A 16,127-nucleotide genomic window follows, 5' to 3' on the forward strand; every position below is an offset into this window, starting at 1 on the left:
AAAATAATAAACAACAAAGGAAGCAATCAAGAACTTGGCCCATGAACGTGCTTATAGCAAAAGCAGTGGGCAGTGGGCAGTGGGCAGGTCTTCCCACGGGACTACGTGCGGAGTGAACTTTTAGTAGAAAGAGCTGCTGTCGGGGCCCGATGGACTTACCAAGTCTGTCCAGACATCCCACCGCCTCTCCAGTTGACAGTCGCTTGGGTGTCCGTTACAGACTGTCTCTTGCCTAGACTTCGGGCCCAAGTCCCCACCTCCACTTCTGAGGTGATATCACCACATAGTGAGTCAGACTCTGAGCCCATACGTTTCTCCAGACAGATCATTTTTGGTTAATACTTAGGATTTGTAAAACATACATTGGAGGAGGGAGTCCATTTCTTATTGTTTTTTTTTTCTCTAGTATTCTTACACCTAACACTCCTCACATCATGTACCTTTAAAGTTTTAAATTTGTTCTTTTTTACCCATTAATGAGGGTCACATTAATTAACGAGTACCACATCGTTAACATCTATATGCTTAACAGACTTTTAAACAAATATTAAAAGGGATTCGGTTCCTGATGTTGACAAAATTTTATGAATGATGTCTATAACTACAGGTATAAGTGACAAAACATTGGAAATATTTTCCATTTCCTATGGACCATGCATCTTAGAGGGGAAAATGGATTAGGGAAGTAAACATAAAGAACTGCCACTAACCTTTAATGAAATTAAGTGAATGATTCTCTTAATCGAATAATTATTTAATAATGTATTGCTTGCTAATGTGGTTAACAGTTAAAATGGTAGATTGGTAAGGGGGAAAGCCGTCTCCGCTGATGGTCCTTTGCTGTTCGATAGCTTTACACTGTTGGCAGAAAGTCTGTTCCAGCTCAGAAGGCAACTGGAGAAATTAGAGGAACAGTCGACTAAAATGACATACGAAGGGGACCCCATTCCCATGCAAAGAGCACATCTGCTAGAAAGAGTCACCTTCTTGATCTACAACCTTTTTAAGAAGTAAGTCAGTTTAAATGCATCACGGCAGCCTCAGTCCTGTGGAGCTGCAAGGACGTGCTGGCTGGGGTTTCGGTGTTAAGGGAAAGGAAGGTGGGGACGTGTTGAACAGTGAGCCTCAGGGTAGAGTGACTAAAGCTTCGGAGAGTTCCAGAAACATTTCTGCTCTTCACTATTTATTCAGCACTTCTCCCAAAAACTGACTCAGTTTTCTACGTGCCAAGGACGACATCCAGCTGAAGTTCATTTTTCACATTTTAGAAAAGAAGATTTCAGTGATTTCTTAAGTACATATCCAAGAAAGGAAGGGTAGAGGCCATGTTTATGTGTATAAGCTCAGCGAAAGAAAAAAAAAAAAGAACAGTACCACATACCAGAAATTCTAATATCCAGTTCAAAGATGGCATGAAATTAACTTTTTACTTTCTGTTTAGTGTGATAAGAATAGGTTTTATTCTTGGCTCAAGTATAACAACTAATTACTTACTGTCGTTTATTAAGGGACAATCTTTAGTCATTTTTTCCATCTCCTGGTAATTATTTATGAGAAGTCTTTGGAAAGATTTGAGCTTAACGGAGGTTTGAATATCTTGTAAGTGTAGAAAATTTGGATTTTTTAAGAGGACAGCATCCTGTTTCTCTGTGGTTTTCAGCCTGTCGATATTTTCAATGCTTTCAAATGACGTGCTTTATTTCCTTTTAATCTAGCTCATTTGTGGTTGAACGACAGCCATGCATGCCAACCCACCCCCAGAGACCGATGGTGCTTAAAACTCTTATTCAGTTCACTGTCAAGCTAAGGTAGGCAGAATGTGCTCTATCTTTTCCTTTGTGGAGCCACAGCCACTGCATAAATAAGACCAATTTCTCACAGCTCTTCTGTGTTAAGCGCCTCCTGCATGCCCGGCACTGAGCTATGGTAGATACCCTGAGCAATGTTAATATGAGGGCCCCACTTGGAAAGAACATGACAGGAAAAATGAGGACATGAGGGATATTAGCATGAGAGGATGGAATCGCAATGTCCGGCATCATGGGATCGGTTGCTGGAAAGACTAACTTGGGAGAAGGCTAGAGAGTCTGGAGAAGTCTTTGTGGTCCCTCGGAGGAAGGACCTTGGGGGAGGAACAGAGAGGCAAGGAGAGTGGGACTGTAGGAGAGTGAGACTACAGAAATAATGACTTCTGGGTCTGTTTTGCAAGATGTGCAACAGGGAGAAGTAGAATTGAGTAGACGGGGGACAGAATATGGAAGGCTTTGAATATCTTACCCAGGAAATAAAAGTGGCACATTCTTCGCCTGTGATTGCCCAGCAACTAGTTTATAGGATTTTCCACAAAAACTCTCAATGCTGTAATCTTCCATGTGTCCTACTATGTACCTGATTTAAAGACCTATGACTTTTGTGTGATTGTTGCTTTGTCTATGCATTTGATCCTTTTCATTAGCATGAGTAACCAAAACGTATCATTTTCCCTAATGACACTCAAAATCATGAATTTGAGCTTGAACTTTCAAAGATTTTCATCATACATCAATCTTTAAGGCCCTCTTTCCCTAATGACACTCAAAATCATGAATTTAAGCTTGAACTTTCAAAGATTTTCATCATACATCAATCTCTAAGGCCCTCAAGCTTTAAATTCCTAATTACTGAGTCACCTTTGACCAGGACAAGAGGTGATGATGCTGTGGTAGATAGTGATTAAGGGCCCCACGATAGGTTCCTGATCTCCTATCACTATCAGAACTTTATTTTTATTTTATTTTATTTTATTTTATTTTATTAATCTCCATTTTATTGAGATGTAGTTGACATACAGGACTATAGAAATTAAAGCTGTACAGCAGAATGACTTGGCTTACATAAACTGCAAAATGATTACTACAAAAAGTTTAGTTAACATCCGTCACCTCAGAACTCCATTTTTAAAGGGAAAGCATTTTCTTTCAGTTTGCATTTTAAATACATCACATGAAATTCTTAACCATTTCCTTTGCATGAATTCTGCAGCAAGACTTAAGAACCAGAAACAAAAGCCAGAGGCCAGGTTCGCTCTTAAAATTTCATGATTTTCAAGAGTTGTTCATTCTTTATCCCCACATCTCTCTATAACCCAGAAGATAGTAACACTAAAGGGAAATAGGATAGAGGGGTGGTGGGCATCCTACTTTTCCTGGAGGCACCCCCATTGGTGACACAATAAGTCTAAGATGCTCTCCGAGACAAAAGAGGAGATGAGCAGAGATTGCACAGCCAGGAGTTCCGAGCGAAAGAGGCCCCCAAATGGGCCTCACCTTGCATGTTCTTTGAACTGATGACCAGGGGCATTGACCATTCGTCCCCGTTTTAGTGTTCCTGCTTTCCTCTTCCACCTGTCTGTTGGGTCCCTGTCCTCCTTCTCCGTACCTTGTTCTCCACTGTCTTGGTAGATGATCTTAGTATTCATTGATAGATGACTTAGTATTCAGGTTTTCCCCTAAAACCCCTTCCTACCACAGCATTCCATCTCCTATTTCAAAGGGAGGGGTGATATGGATCTCCCTTTAGTCAGCAGCATCTTCTGGTGACTCGGATCCTGAAGTACGATCCTTCCTGCCCTAATTCATGTGACCTCTTCACCCCTCACTGCTAACAACTGCACACATGATACTCCAAACCCTAAAACCAATCCTGTGCTTCATATAGGATTTTTAAGGAACCTTTGTTGCATTCTACCCACTCTTTTGTTTGGGCTCTCCTCCATGATCGTATCTCTCTCATGCCCACCCGTTGCTTATCACCGTTCTCCATAGTGCATCTTCTCTGTTGAGCTGGACTTCTTCTTTCCCTGTGTAGCCACGTCCGCACTTCTGCCTTCCCCACTCTTCACTACGCCAGTTCCCTAGTACCTAGGGCTGTACTGGGTGTCGACGAGGTGCTCCACACATGCTGAGTGAATGAATGAGGCTTGAGATGAGTGAATGAGTGATTGAATTAATGTCTCTGAAACTGGACTGAACCCAGAAAGAGGGTAAAAGGCTACAAATCAAAGGAGTTGGGAAAGCGAAAGAATAAAGGAGGAGCTTTATTCACCAGAAGAACAAATTACGGGATTGTTATTCTGATCTTTAGTCACTTCTTTGTTTGGATTTGGATCTTTTTTAGTTATGAACATTTTTGCTGTTACTTTCATTGTGTATTTAAAGATTGCAAATGCATTCGAATTGGAATTTTTCACATTCCGCAAGAGGTCTGGTCTTTCTCAGTGTTTTTACCATAAAACAGCAGTCATCAAAATATTTAGTTTTTTGAAACTTACAATTTTTTATGATCTGAGAATAAAATGTAGCTATATTAATAAACTTGCAAAGAATTTTTCTTTTTTTATATTATATTTATATTTCTTATATTTTTACCTTTAATCCAAATGTGGGCTTTAACCAAAATGTATAGCTATTTTTCTAGCCATGTATTATCCAACGCACATCAACTGAAAATACCTTTCAGATGTCTGTCAGGATGATATTAAGTGGCTGGTGTCAATATCAGTAACATGACAAACTAAAAAAGAATTGGACATTTTTGTTCTTAATTATTTTCATTGTATTTTAATTCCAGGATAGTATACGGTGTTATATTAGTTTCAGGTGTGCAACATAGTGATGCAACGATGAGTTGGACATTTTTAAAACACACTAACATATAACTAGAAATAACCTAAATTTTATTTATATATATGACATAAATATATTTAAATATTAAGATATAAAAAAGCTCTTAACACTATTCATTTTTGCTTCTGATTCTTTATTTATGTGTCTTTTCAGACTACTAATAAAATTGCCAGAACTAAACTATCAGGTAAAGGTGAAAGCATCAATTGACAAGTAAGTTTCTAATTTCATTTTGAAACATGAAAATGTGAGACGTTTTAAAAAGAACTTCATTTTTATAGAATGATTTCAAACTTTTCAATGTATTTCTCTAACATTACATATCAATGTACTTCAAATATTTGACTTTGAAGTTCAAACACTTAATAGAACTCCAATGAAGACTTACTTTAAAAAATTCTACCATAAAGTCTTGAAAATTTATGACTTTATTATACTACCCTCTAAAGTATTAAAGACTATTTTTACTAGATCTATAAAATAGCTCATTTTAAGGAATCTTCTTGGTTTTACAGGAACGTTTCAACTCTAAGGTAAGAAATTTATTTTAGAATTCTTTTGCTGGTCTCATAAATATATTTTATCTGAGACCATGTAAATAGCTAAGATTTTCCCCCAGCAATCGAAGATTTGTCCTTTGTGGAACTCATGTCAAAGCCATGTCCATTGAAGAATCTTCTAATGGGAGTCTCTCAGTAGAATTTCGACATTTGGTGAGTTCCAATTACACAAGCTTCTCCCCCTCCCCAAATCAGATACATCTTTACAAATAGGCCTTATAATTCAATGTATTTTGGGTCTGGGGGGTTTCTTATATGCGATTAAGGGCCATACTGAGAAATAAAACATGCCATCATTGAAGAATTAAAAATGGCAGAAAGAACATGGATCCTTAACTCAGAAGTCTGAGTTCTCAACATTGGTGATATAGTACCTTGACCTAGTATCTAGACAACAATTGGTCTGTTTATTTTGATAAAGATGACAGAGATAATTGGTCTTATAACAGATAGGCATTCCTGATTTATTTTTTACTTTTTAAAATCTCCTCAAGACATGATATCCAGCAACAATGTGTCTGGCCGAAAGTACTTTCATATTAGGAGTAGCTTGAGGAAGTAGGATGTTCCTGGGTATAGCAGTCACATACGGTCTGCTTTGGCATATCTAGAAAGCTTCTAACCCAGCCTCACCCTGTTGCCTCTTGTTTTTACCACTTCCTCTTAACCTAGAGTTCCCTTCCTGCTTTCTTTCTAATTCTTTGCATGGTTCTTAGATTTCCAAAGACTCTACCGCTTTCTTGCCAGATGCATGTTACTTCTGGTTTATTAGCACTTAGGAACTACCCCACCTGAGTGCCGGGCACCACCGAATCAGCCCCAAAGGGTCTTTCTAAAAGATAAAATGCAGGTTAATAGATAGCTGCATATACCAATTTATGCTGGTTTTTGGTTTTGATTTTGTTTTTGTTTGATCTTTAGTATTGAAGAGTACATTTCTTTTTAACCGAATCCCTCCAGTGTGAGACGGATAAAGTGTAGTAGACAAGTCCTGTGTTATACATCCTAATAACTAGCTCTCTTTTTGCTTACATTCAATTTCTATCCTTGAGAAAATTTCAGTAATGGACGTTTGCTAATAAGTAAATCTGCAAGAGACCCTTAACTTAGAGATGTCTGTCTCTCAAAATAAGTCATGTGGAAAAGAACAAGGGACATACGAAAAAGTGGTTAGGTCTTTCTTCCAGCAGGTATAATATACAAATTAACAAAATCTTAAGTCCTCTTTTAGTTGCAAAGCATTTTTAAATGTATTATCTTTTGCTTAATAACTTTAATTGATTTTTAATACAAAACTAAATGCAGAAAATCAGGGAAGCAAAAACTTAAAAATTAAAAATCATCTGTATCTCACTACCTTGTAACACTGTTAACTACTTTTGTTTTTATTCTTTTACATACATACATGTGTATTTACTTTTCAAGTGGGATCAGACTGTACACATTATATACACTTGTTGTCTGCCTTTTTCTTTAAATTAAGTAATCTATATCCTGAACCTTCTTGTGTCATTAAGTCTCTAATGCATTTAGTAGCTTCCTCTGTGTTGGACTCGCTTTCACAGGGACTGAGAATCATCACAGCTTAGCTCAGGCGCTACCTTCCAGGTACAAAGGAGTGCTGAGTAGATGATAAACATCACAGCATGATTTTCTCTTTCCAAAATGTTGGCTGAAAAACACAGTCTTAAGAGTATTCCAACTTGTTCATTTACCTCCGAGAAAGTTTCTACAGTGGTGTCCCATGAGCTGAAACAGAGAGCTTCTTTCTGTTGAATCTGGGCAACTATGTTAGGTTTCCATGAATTAGAAGACATTGAGTTACTGTTCTAAAAGACAAAATTGTGGCCAAGAAAATCACTATAACGGGTATGATCAACTTGATATTTGATTGATAGTACTTCTCCGTCTAAACGATGTCATTCTTTGTTTGCAAAGCAACCGAAGGAAATGAAGTCCGGTGCCGGAGGCAAAGGAAATGAGGTACAGAATGTTTCTACAAGATCATGTTTTAAGGAAATAGCCTTATCATCTCTTATTTTTTTAAAGCTTTAAAGCTGCCCTTTATAGTTTTATAGAAAGTCACATTTGTGTTTCTCTGGTTACAAATTAAAGCTTGAGAATTGCAGACAGGATAAGAAATTTTGTCTTAAAAAGGAGAAAACCAGAAATTGCATATAAAAAGACCTTCTTGGAGCACCTGGTGGCTCAGTTGTTCGGCGTCTGCCTTCAGCTTGGGTCATGATCCCAGGATCCGGAGATGGAGCCGCACGTCAGACTCCCTGCTTCAGGGGGCAGGGGAGGGAGTCTGATTCTTCCTCTCTCTCTGCTCCCTCCAGCTTTAATGCTCTGTCTCTCTCTCTGTCTCAAATAAATGAAAAAAAAATAATAACACCCTCTTAAAAGAACAACTATTAACATCTTGGTTCACATCATTCTAGATCTTTATCTATGTATATATTACTTTTATATATACATGAATACAGATTGTTTCATAACCTGCTTTTTTCCCCTCATAACAATGTAAGGTGAACAGCTTTCCATAACCTTAATACTCTTGGAGAGCAGCACTCAAAGTGGTGTTCATATTGCATTTTACAGGTGTGCCATAAGTCTTGAGTCAGTCCTCCACTATTACAACATACCTTAAAATCACTCATTTGAGGCACATCTCAAACTTCATGACCTATGATGTGAAAATCGCAGGTGAAAAACGGCCCTATTAATTTATGGTATCACTTTGCCCGTATACGTAAGGTTTGCATCCCACTGGATGAACTGATTAACAGCACACACGGATGTGGTCCAAGTGTTTGCATTTGAGTCAGTAAATGATAGAGCGGTCAGATCTGGATTGAAAGTGGCCTTGGAGATCATCTGTTTTATTGGCCTCGATTTCTAGGACCTGTTTGGAATTAGAAAACCTGGGTTTGAGTCCATTCTGACCGTGACTGAAAATGTGATCCTTTGCAAATGATCTGATCGAGAAATGTTGCATGTTTTTCCTCTAACAGATCAGGGTAGTAGCACCCAACACGCTCTGCTCAGAGATGCGGTATGTGTAAGGTCATCTACACAAGGCTGTTATAAAGCAGGGAGACTTATTTCTGGTGTGGTTGGTATGGATTCATTCTCCTGGCTTTACAGTCACCGCTGCTGAGAGAAATCTCTTTGAATTATCTGGAAGGAAAAAGCACTTTATAAACCCAGCATTCAACTGCAATCAATCTAGCCCTCCCCACAAAACCACAAAGATTGACCACAACATTTAATGCTCTGCATTTCCCCTTCCAAGAATTCTTGATTCCCTTACTTGTTTCTTAAAGGGCATTTGCCAAATATCACAGCCACAGCAAAGATGAGCTAAGCCTTCCTTTCAGGGTACAGCCTTGGTTTAGGGCCAAGCAGCAAACAGGCCTCTACCGCCCGATATCACAGAGGCAGAGCTTTTGAGTTTAAGGAAATTCTCGTAAACCAGATAAGTAGGAATTACGGTTCCCACCTCATAGAAATCCATAAAGATTTTCCCAATTTCCTAATTGAAACATTAGCGCATTATAAATAAAAAGTCATTTCATGCATCTCACTGAGATTTTGGCCGGAGCTGCTAACGCTTCATGCAGCGCCCCTCCCCGAACAGTATTTGCTAAGTCTGAATAGACAACCACAGTGCTTCTGAGCTGTTCCTCAGTAAAACGGATCAAATGGGAATAAAGGTAAAGAGCTCGGCTTCTCCAGCTCGTCGTCATTATGAATGTAAAACGAGAGTCCTTACTGGGGCTTCCCTAGAGCAGAGCTCTCCGTAAATCACCTTCCACGATATGATAACCAAGCAATGTCTCATCGACAGTGTCTGCTTATTACTCTGAATGCTTTTCCTCTTATTTTCTGATTAATAACAAAATGGTGCAGTCGTGTCAGAATGATTTTATGCTTCCCTTTTTCCCCTAAGTTGGCCAGCTCGATTTTATCTTAAGCTGTTCCTTGAGCTCCCCCTACTGATAGAATCGTAGTATGATGCCTAGGTACATGGAAAACACACCACAGACCGGAGACTTGTTTCATGTAATATAGGAACTACTGAAAAGTCAAAAACATATGAAGTGGGCTCAGAAAGAAAAGAAATCAGGGGCTTGGCCAGGCAGTAGGAGCGATCAAAAGAAGTCCGGAAGAAGCTCAGGGAAGATCTAGAGATAAGGTAGAGTTCATAAAGTCACAGGGCCAGAGATGGTAGTAACCAAAATGTCAGGAGAACAGGAAGCTGGGACATGATAGCTCATTTTCAGATTTCAAATGGTAGTCGTCGCTTATCTGAGCACCCGCAGCGGGAGTTCACAGCCCGATAAGAAGGGATTTAACAAACCCCCCGTGGCATTAACCATATGCTGGGCACCAGGAGCTTCACTGACACTGGTACATGGAATTCTTGTGACAGTGCTATGAAGTAGGGAGAGTTCGTGCACTTATTTTAGGTAGGGAAACTGAGGCACAGGCTGGTCAGGCCAAGATTCCAGCCATGGCAGTTTGGCTCCCATGTCCATGCTCTTGGCCTCTGTGCGGTGCTGCGTCTGGGATCATAAAACCCGGGCGGGCAGGCGCAGCCCCGACCTCCTCCTGCCCCGTGCCTCAGTGCGCTCCCTCAGTTTGCGGGGATTCCTAGAAGGGGGGGTCTTTGCAACTGTGCGGGTAGCGTCTTGTCTTTTCTCCTGCCCTCCTGCTCGTACTGTTACCACTTTGCCCCTGATTCAGAGATCCCATCACTCTCTCACACCAGAATCCTTATGAAGTCTAAAGAAATTGAAAATAATGCTTTCTCAGGAAAATTTGTTGACCTCTCCCTTGTCTCCTCCATGCGTCAGTTGGGAGTTGGAAATAGCACCGTGTTGGGGGCTGCCTCTTGCAGGCAGCTGGCCTTGTGCAAGCCGCTTACCCTCACTAAGTCCCAAAAATGGGGATCGGGTTGGCCTGCACTTACAGCCTCGTTTAGAGGATCAGATGAGATGGTGCATGGGAGAGTTGGCCACGCTGCGCTGTGCAGGCATCTGCTTTGGCTCCACTTCCCAGGGCTGCCCCTTTGTAAAGAAACGTATTCACATAGGTGGGGAAAGATCGGTAAGGATGGTCCCTGACTTAGGACAAAGTGCTGACGCTTCCCCTTCTCTACCCACCTGCCAAAGCGCTTGGCTGGAGGTGGTCCCTTTCCAGGGCCCCTGAGCATGTCCTCCTCTAGCTCCAGGTCCCTGAGACCTCAGAGCACCATGTATGTATGTGTAGGCCCTTTTTATAGGATCACATGTCTTGGGTTCCTACTACCACCCCACCCCACTCGCATCTGATACACACACACACAGACACACACACACACACACACACACACACACACACACACAGATTGGCCTGCTTAGTTCTGCTTTTGGGGTTGTCAGAGCTTGGACTGGATACTTACTAGATGATTGAGAACATACAAAAGTCTCATGAATGATAGTTTCCCTGGGAGCGCCTCCCTGAATCTCCCCAGCACTCCCTAGCACGTGAGTCAAACAGCACTGGCTGTTTGACTCACGTTACCCACAACGAGGTGGTCGGTCAGGATGTGCAGGATGTGCCGGGCGGTCGGGCTAGATGAAGGCAGGAAGCTGCATTAGACGCGTTCTGTCCCAGAACAGCCACAGACCTGCTCTAGGAGCCGTCTCTGGGTTTGGGGGCAGGAGGTTGGTGAAAGCTGGAGCTCTGGGCCCCCCAGCCCTGTTTCAGTCAAGATAGCTTTATTTTATATATTTTACAGATTGGAACCCAGGTGATGAATTTCTTTTCAAGACTATGTTTCAAGGTTGTTTCATGGATTTAGACCGTTTCTGAAGCTTTTTTGACTAAGGTTCTGTAATCTGTGAAAGTGCAACATAGAGTATGCTGTTTGCTTCTTTTTTTTTTTTTAAAGGAATTCTAATAATTTGCTTTGGCATTTCACAACCCCCCATGGAAATCTGTGACCGTGCTGTCACAAAATCAAGGTTAGCCACTACTGCCTCTCTGTCCCACCTTCATCCTTTCCTTGAAAGAGCCACCATGAACACACAATCCCATCACTAGTAGATGGCCAAACCTGGAAGGTGTCAGGCGGTCCCTATAAAATAAATATTCGCAGGAAGCAGGCTTTCCCAGAGGTCCTTCTCGGGCAAAAAGGTGGCTGGAGAGTCATCGTTGAAATGTGGAAACTGTTTGAACAGGCAAACTGGTACGGCAGCCTCTGGAGTACACTCCTCGGGTGTGGGCGGTGACTGACCAGCGACAGTTCTCGCCTCAGACTGTGGGCTTGGGTAACTTTGCTTACGTGGTGGGACGTCATGAAGCACAAAGGAGCTATTAGTAAAGCCTGGGCGACTTGGGTTTCACGGAACAAAATAGTCAAACAGATGTTCTTTCCAGGTTTGCTGTTCTCAAACACAGATAGGCTACTCACGTGCCAACTAGCCCAGCCGTTTTCACAGAAAGTTGATTTCCTTCTGAATGCCTTTAAAGGCAACACCTTTAAAAAGAGATGTCGAGGGCCGCCTGGGTGGCTCAGTGGGTTAGGGCCTCTGCCTTTGGCTCAGGTCGTGATCTCAGGGTCCTGGGATCGGGCCCCGCGTCGGGCTCTCTGCTCAGCTGGGAGCCTGCTTCCTCCTCTCTCTGCCTGTCTCTCTGCCTACTTGTGATCTGTATCTGTCAAATAAATAAGTAAAATCTTTAAAAAAAAATAAAAATAAAAAGAGATGTCGATACAAGAATAACACTAAAAATGTAGACTATTTATGGGACACCCCCCATGGAGTCCCCTCATTCGATGGCTTGAGAATTCATTGTCAATCTCCGTTTATTTCCTAGGATTCTGTGATTGAGGTCTATCTCTCATGGGACTGTACCACTATTCCCCTCTTTTATCACTGTTTCCCAGCATCTAACCCAGTGTCTAGCAAGTGATAGGTATTCAACAAATATTCATTCAGTGACTGGGATACTATTGTTAGTTGTTTTCTACTCCGTGCAACATTAGCAGAGATTCCGGCTTGTTAAGAGATGAGCGAGGAGGGGTGCCTGGGTGGCTCTGGTGATTAAGCGTCCAGCTCTGGGCTCCAGCTCAGGTCATGATCTCAGGGTCCTGGGAACCAGCCCTCCTCGGGGCTCTGTGCCCCGTGGGGAGCCTGCTTGTTCCTCTCCCTCTGCTCCTCCCCGCACTTGTGCTCCTCTCTCAAATAAATAAATAATTTTTTTTTAAAAAGTGAGCAAAGAACTTAGATGAAAATTAGCCTTATCCAGGTCATAATTTCTTTTCTTTTCTTTCTTTCTTTCTTTCTTTTTTTTTTTTCTTTAGAGAGATAACCCAGGAAACAGACTTTTTTTGGTAAGGTTTTATTCATTTATATGAGAGAGAGGGAAAGGGAGAGCATGAGAGGAGAGAAAGTCAGAGCGAGAAGCAGACTCCCAGTGGAGCTGGGAGTCCGATGTAGGGCTTGATCTCTATACTCTGGGATCATGAGCTGAGCTGAAGGCAGTTGCCTAACCAAATGAGCCACCCAGGCACCCCCTAGTTGTATTTTCTTTCTTTTTTTTTTTAGATGAGTACTTTATTTTTAATTTTATTTTTTATAAACATATATTTTTCCCCCAGGGGTACAGGTCTGTGAATCGCAGGTTTACACACTTCACCGCACTCACCATAGCACATACCCTCCCCAATGCCCATAATAACCCCACCCCCCCAACCCCCCTCCCCGCAGCAACCCTCAGTTTGTTTTGTGAGATTAAGAGTCACTTACGGTTTATCTCCCTCCCAATCCCATCTTGCTTCATTTACTCTTCTCCCATCCCCTTAACCCCCATGCTGCATCTCCTCTCCCTCATATCAGGGAGATCATATGATAGTTGTCTTTCTCCGATTGACTTATTTCGCTAAGCATGATACCCTCTAGTTCCATCCACATCGTCGCAAATGGCAAGATTTCATTTCTTTTGATGGCTGCATAGTATTCTATTGTGTATATATACCACATCTTCTTTATCCATTCGTCTGTTGATGGACATCTAGGTTCTTTCCATAGTTTGGCTATTGTAGACATTGCTGCTATAAATATTCGGGTGCACGTGCCCCTTCGGATCACTATGTTTGTATCTTTAGGGTAAATACCCAGCAGTGCAATTGCTGGGTCATAGGGTAGTTCTATTTTCAACATTTTGAGGAACCTCCATGCTGTTTTCCAGAGTGGTTGCACCAGCTTGCATTCCCACCAACAGTGTAGGAGGGTTCCCCTTTCTCCACATCCTCGCCAGCATCTGTCATTTCCTGACTTGTTTATTTTAGCCATTCTGAACGGTGTGAGGTGGTATCTCATTGTGGTTTTGATTTGTATTTCCCTGATACCGAGTGATATGGAGCACTTTTTCATGTGTCTGTTGGCCATCTGGATGTCTTCTTTGCAGAAATGTCTGTTCATGTCTTCTGCCCATTTCTTGATTGGATTATTTGTTCTTTGGGTGTTGAGTTTGCTAAGTTCTTTATAGATTCTGGACACTAGCCCTTTATCTGATATGTCATTTGCAAATATCTTCTCCCATTCTGTCAGTTGTCTTTTGGTTTGGTTAACTGTTTCCTTTGCTGTGCAAAAGCTTTTGATCTTGATAAAATCCCAATAGTTCATTTTTGCCCTTGCTTCCCTTGCCTTTGGCGATGTTCCTAGGAAGATGTTGCTGTGGCTGAGGTCAAAGAGGTTGCTGCCTGTGTTCTCCTCAAGGATTTTGATGGATTCCTTTCTCACATTGAGGTCCTTCATCCATTTTGAGTCTATTTTCCTGTGTGGTGTAAGTAAATGATCCAATTTCATTTTTCTGCATGTGGCTGTCCAATTTTCCCAACACCATTTATTGAAGAGGCTGTCTTTTTTCCATTGGACATTCTTTCCTGCTTTGTCGAAGATTAGTTGACCATAGAGTTGAGGGTCTATTTCTGGGCTCTCTATTCTGTTCCATTGATCTATGTGTCTGTTTTTGTGCCAGTACCATGCTGTCTTGATGATGACAGCTTTGTAATAGAGCTTGAAGTCTGGAATTGTGATGCCACCAACTTTGGCTTTCTTTTTCAATATTCCTTTGGCTATTCGTGGTCTTTTCTGGTTCCATATAAATTTTAGGATTATTTGTTCCATTTCTTTGAAAAAAATGGATGGTACATTGATAGGAATTGCATTAAATGTGTAGATTGCTTTAGTAGCATAGACATTTTCACAATATTTATTCTTCCAATCCAGGAGCATGGAACTTTTTTCCATTTCTTTGTGTCTTCCTCAATTTCTTTCATGAGTACTTTATAGTTTTCTGTGTATAGATTCTTAGTCTCTTTGGTTAGGTTTATTCCTAGGTATCTTATAGTTTTGGGTGCAATTGTAAATGGGATGGACTCCTTAATTTCTCTTTCTTCTGTCTTGTTGTTGGTGTAGAGAAATGCAACTGATTTCTGTGCATTGATTTTATATCCTGACACTTTACTGAATTCCTGTACCAGTTCTAGCAGTTTTGGAGTGGAGGCTTTTGGGTTTTCCACATATAGTATCATATCATCTGCAAAGAGTGATAGTTTGACTTCTTCTTTGCCGATTTGGATGCCTTTAATTTCTTTTTGTTGTCTGATTGCTGAGGCTAGGACTTCTAGTACTATGTTGAATAGCGGTGGTGATAACGGACATCCCTGCCGTGTTCCTGACCTTAGCGGAAATGCTTTCAGTTTTTCTCCATTGAGAATGATATTTGCGATGGGTTTTTCATAGATGGCTTTGATAATATTGAGATATGTGCCCTCTATCCCTACACTTTGAAGAGTTTTGATCAGGAAGGGATGCTGTACTTTGTCAAATGCTTTTTCAGCATCTATGGAGAGTATCATATGGTTCTTGTTCTTTCTTTTATTAATGTGTTGTATCACGTTGATTGATTTGCGGATGTTGAACCAACCTTGCAGCCCTGGAATAAATCCCACTTGGTCGTGGTGAATAATCCTTTTAATGTACTGTTGAATCCTATTGGCTAGTATTTTGGTGAGAATTTTTGCATCTGTGTTCATCAAGGATATTGGTCTGTGGTTCTCTTTTTTGATGGGATCCTTGTCTGGTTTTGGGATCAAGGTGATGCTGGGCTCATAAAATGTGTTTGGAAGTTTTCCTTCCATTTCTATTTTTTGGAACAGTTTCAGGAGAATAGGAATTAGTTCTTCCTTAAATGTTTGGTAGAATTCCCCCGGGAAGCCGTCTGGCCCTGGGCTTTTGTTTATTTGGAGATTTTTGATGACTGTTTCAATCTCCTTACTGGTTATGGGTCTGTTCAGGCTTTCTATTTCTTCCTGGTTCAGTTGTGGTAGTTTATATGTCTCTAGGAATGCATCCATTTCTTCCAGATTGTCAAATTTGTTGGCATAGAGTTGCTCATAATATGTTCTTATGATTGTCTGTATTTCTTTGGTGTTAGTTGTGATCTCTCCTCTTTCATTCATGATTTTATTTATTTGGGTCCTTTCTCTTTTCTTTTTGATAAGTCTGGCCAGGGGTTTATCAATCTTATTAATTCTTTCAAAGAACCAGCTCCTAGTTTCATTGATTTGTTCTATTGTTTTTTTTTTTTGGTTTCTATTTCATTGATTTCTGCTCTGATCTTTATGATTTCTCTTCTCCTGCTGGGTTTAGGGTTTCTTTCTTGTTCTTTCTCCAGCTCCTTTAGGTGTAGGGTTAGGTTGTGTACCTGAGACCTTTCTTGTTTCTTGAGAAAGGCTTGTACCACTATATATTTTCCTCTCAGGACTGCCTTTGTTGTGTCCCACAGATTTTGAACCGTTGTATTTTCATTATCATTTGTTTCCATGAATTTTTTCAATTCTTCTTTA

At 40.9% G+C, this 16,127-nt stretch overlaps 1 protein-coding gene across 1 annotated transcript in view; it reads left to right on the forward strand.

The window, feature by feature from the left end:
- Positions 1-16,127, forward strand: part of STAT4 (signal transducer and activator of transcription 4) — a 96,117-nt gene that overhangs the window by 61,951 nt on the left and 18,039 nt on the right. The window contains exons 10-15 of the mRNA XM_032860207.1: positions 852-1,010; positions 1,716-1,808; positions 4,818-4,877; positions 5,180-5,197; positions 5,284-5,377; positions 7,163-7,207. Coding sequence (XP_032716098.1) covers positions 852-1,010; positions 1,716-1,808; positions 4,818-4,877; positions 5,180-5,197; positions 5,284-5,377; positions 7,163-7,207 — 469 coding nt within the window. The remainder of the gene's footprint in view (positions 1-851; positions 1,011-1,715; positions 1,809-4,817; positions 4,878-5,179; positions 5,198-5,283; positions 5,378-7,162; positions 7,208-16,127) is intronic.

This window comes from Lontra canadensis, unplaced genomic scaffold, assembly GCF_010015895.1.
Source record: "Lontra canadensis isolate GAN:19392208 unplaced genomic scaffold, GSC_riverotter_1.0 scaffold18, whole genome shotgun sequence".
Taxonomy (NCBI): Eukaryota; Metazoa; Chordata; class Mammalia; order Carnivora; family Mustelidae; genus Lontra; species Lontra canadensis.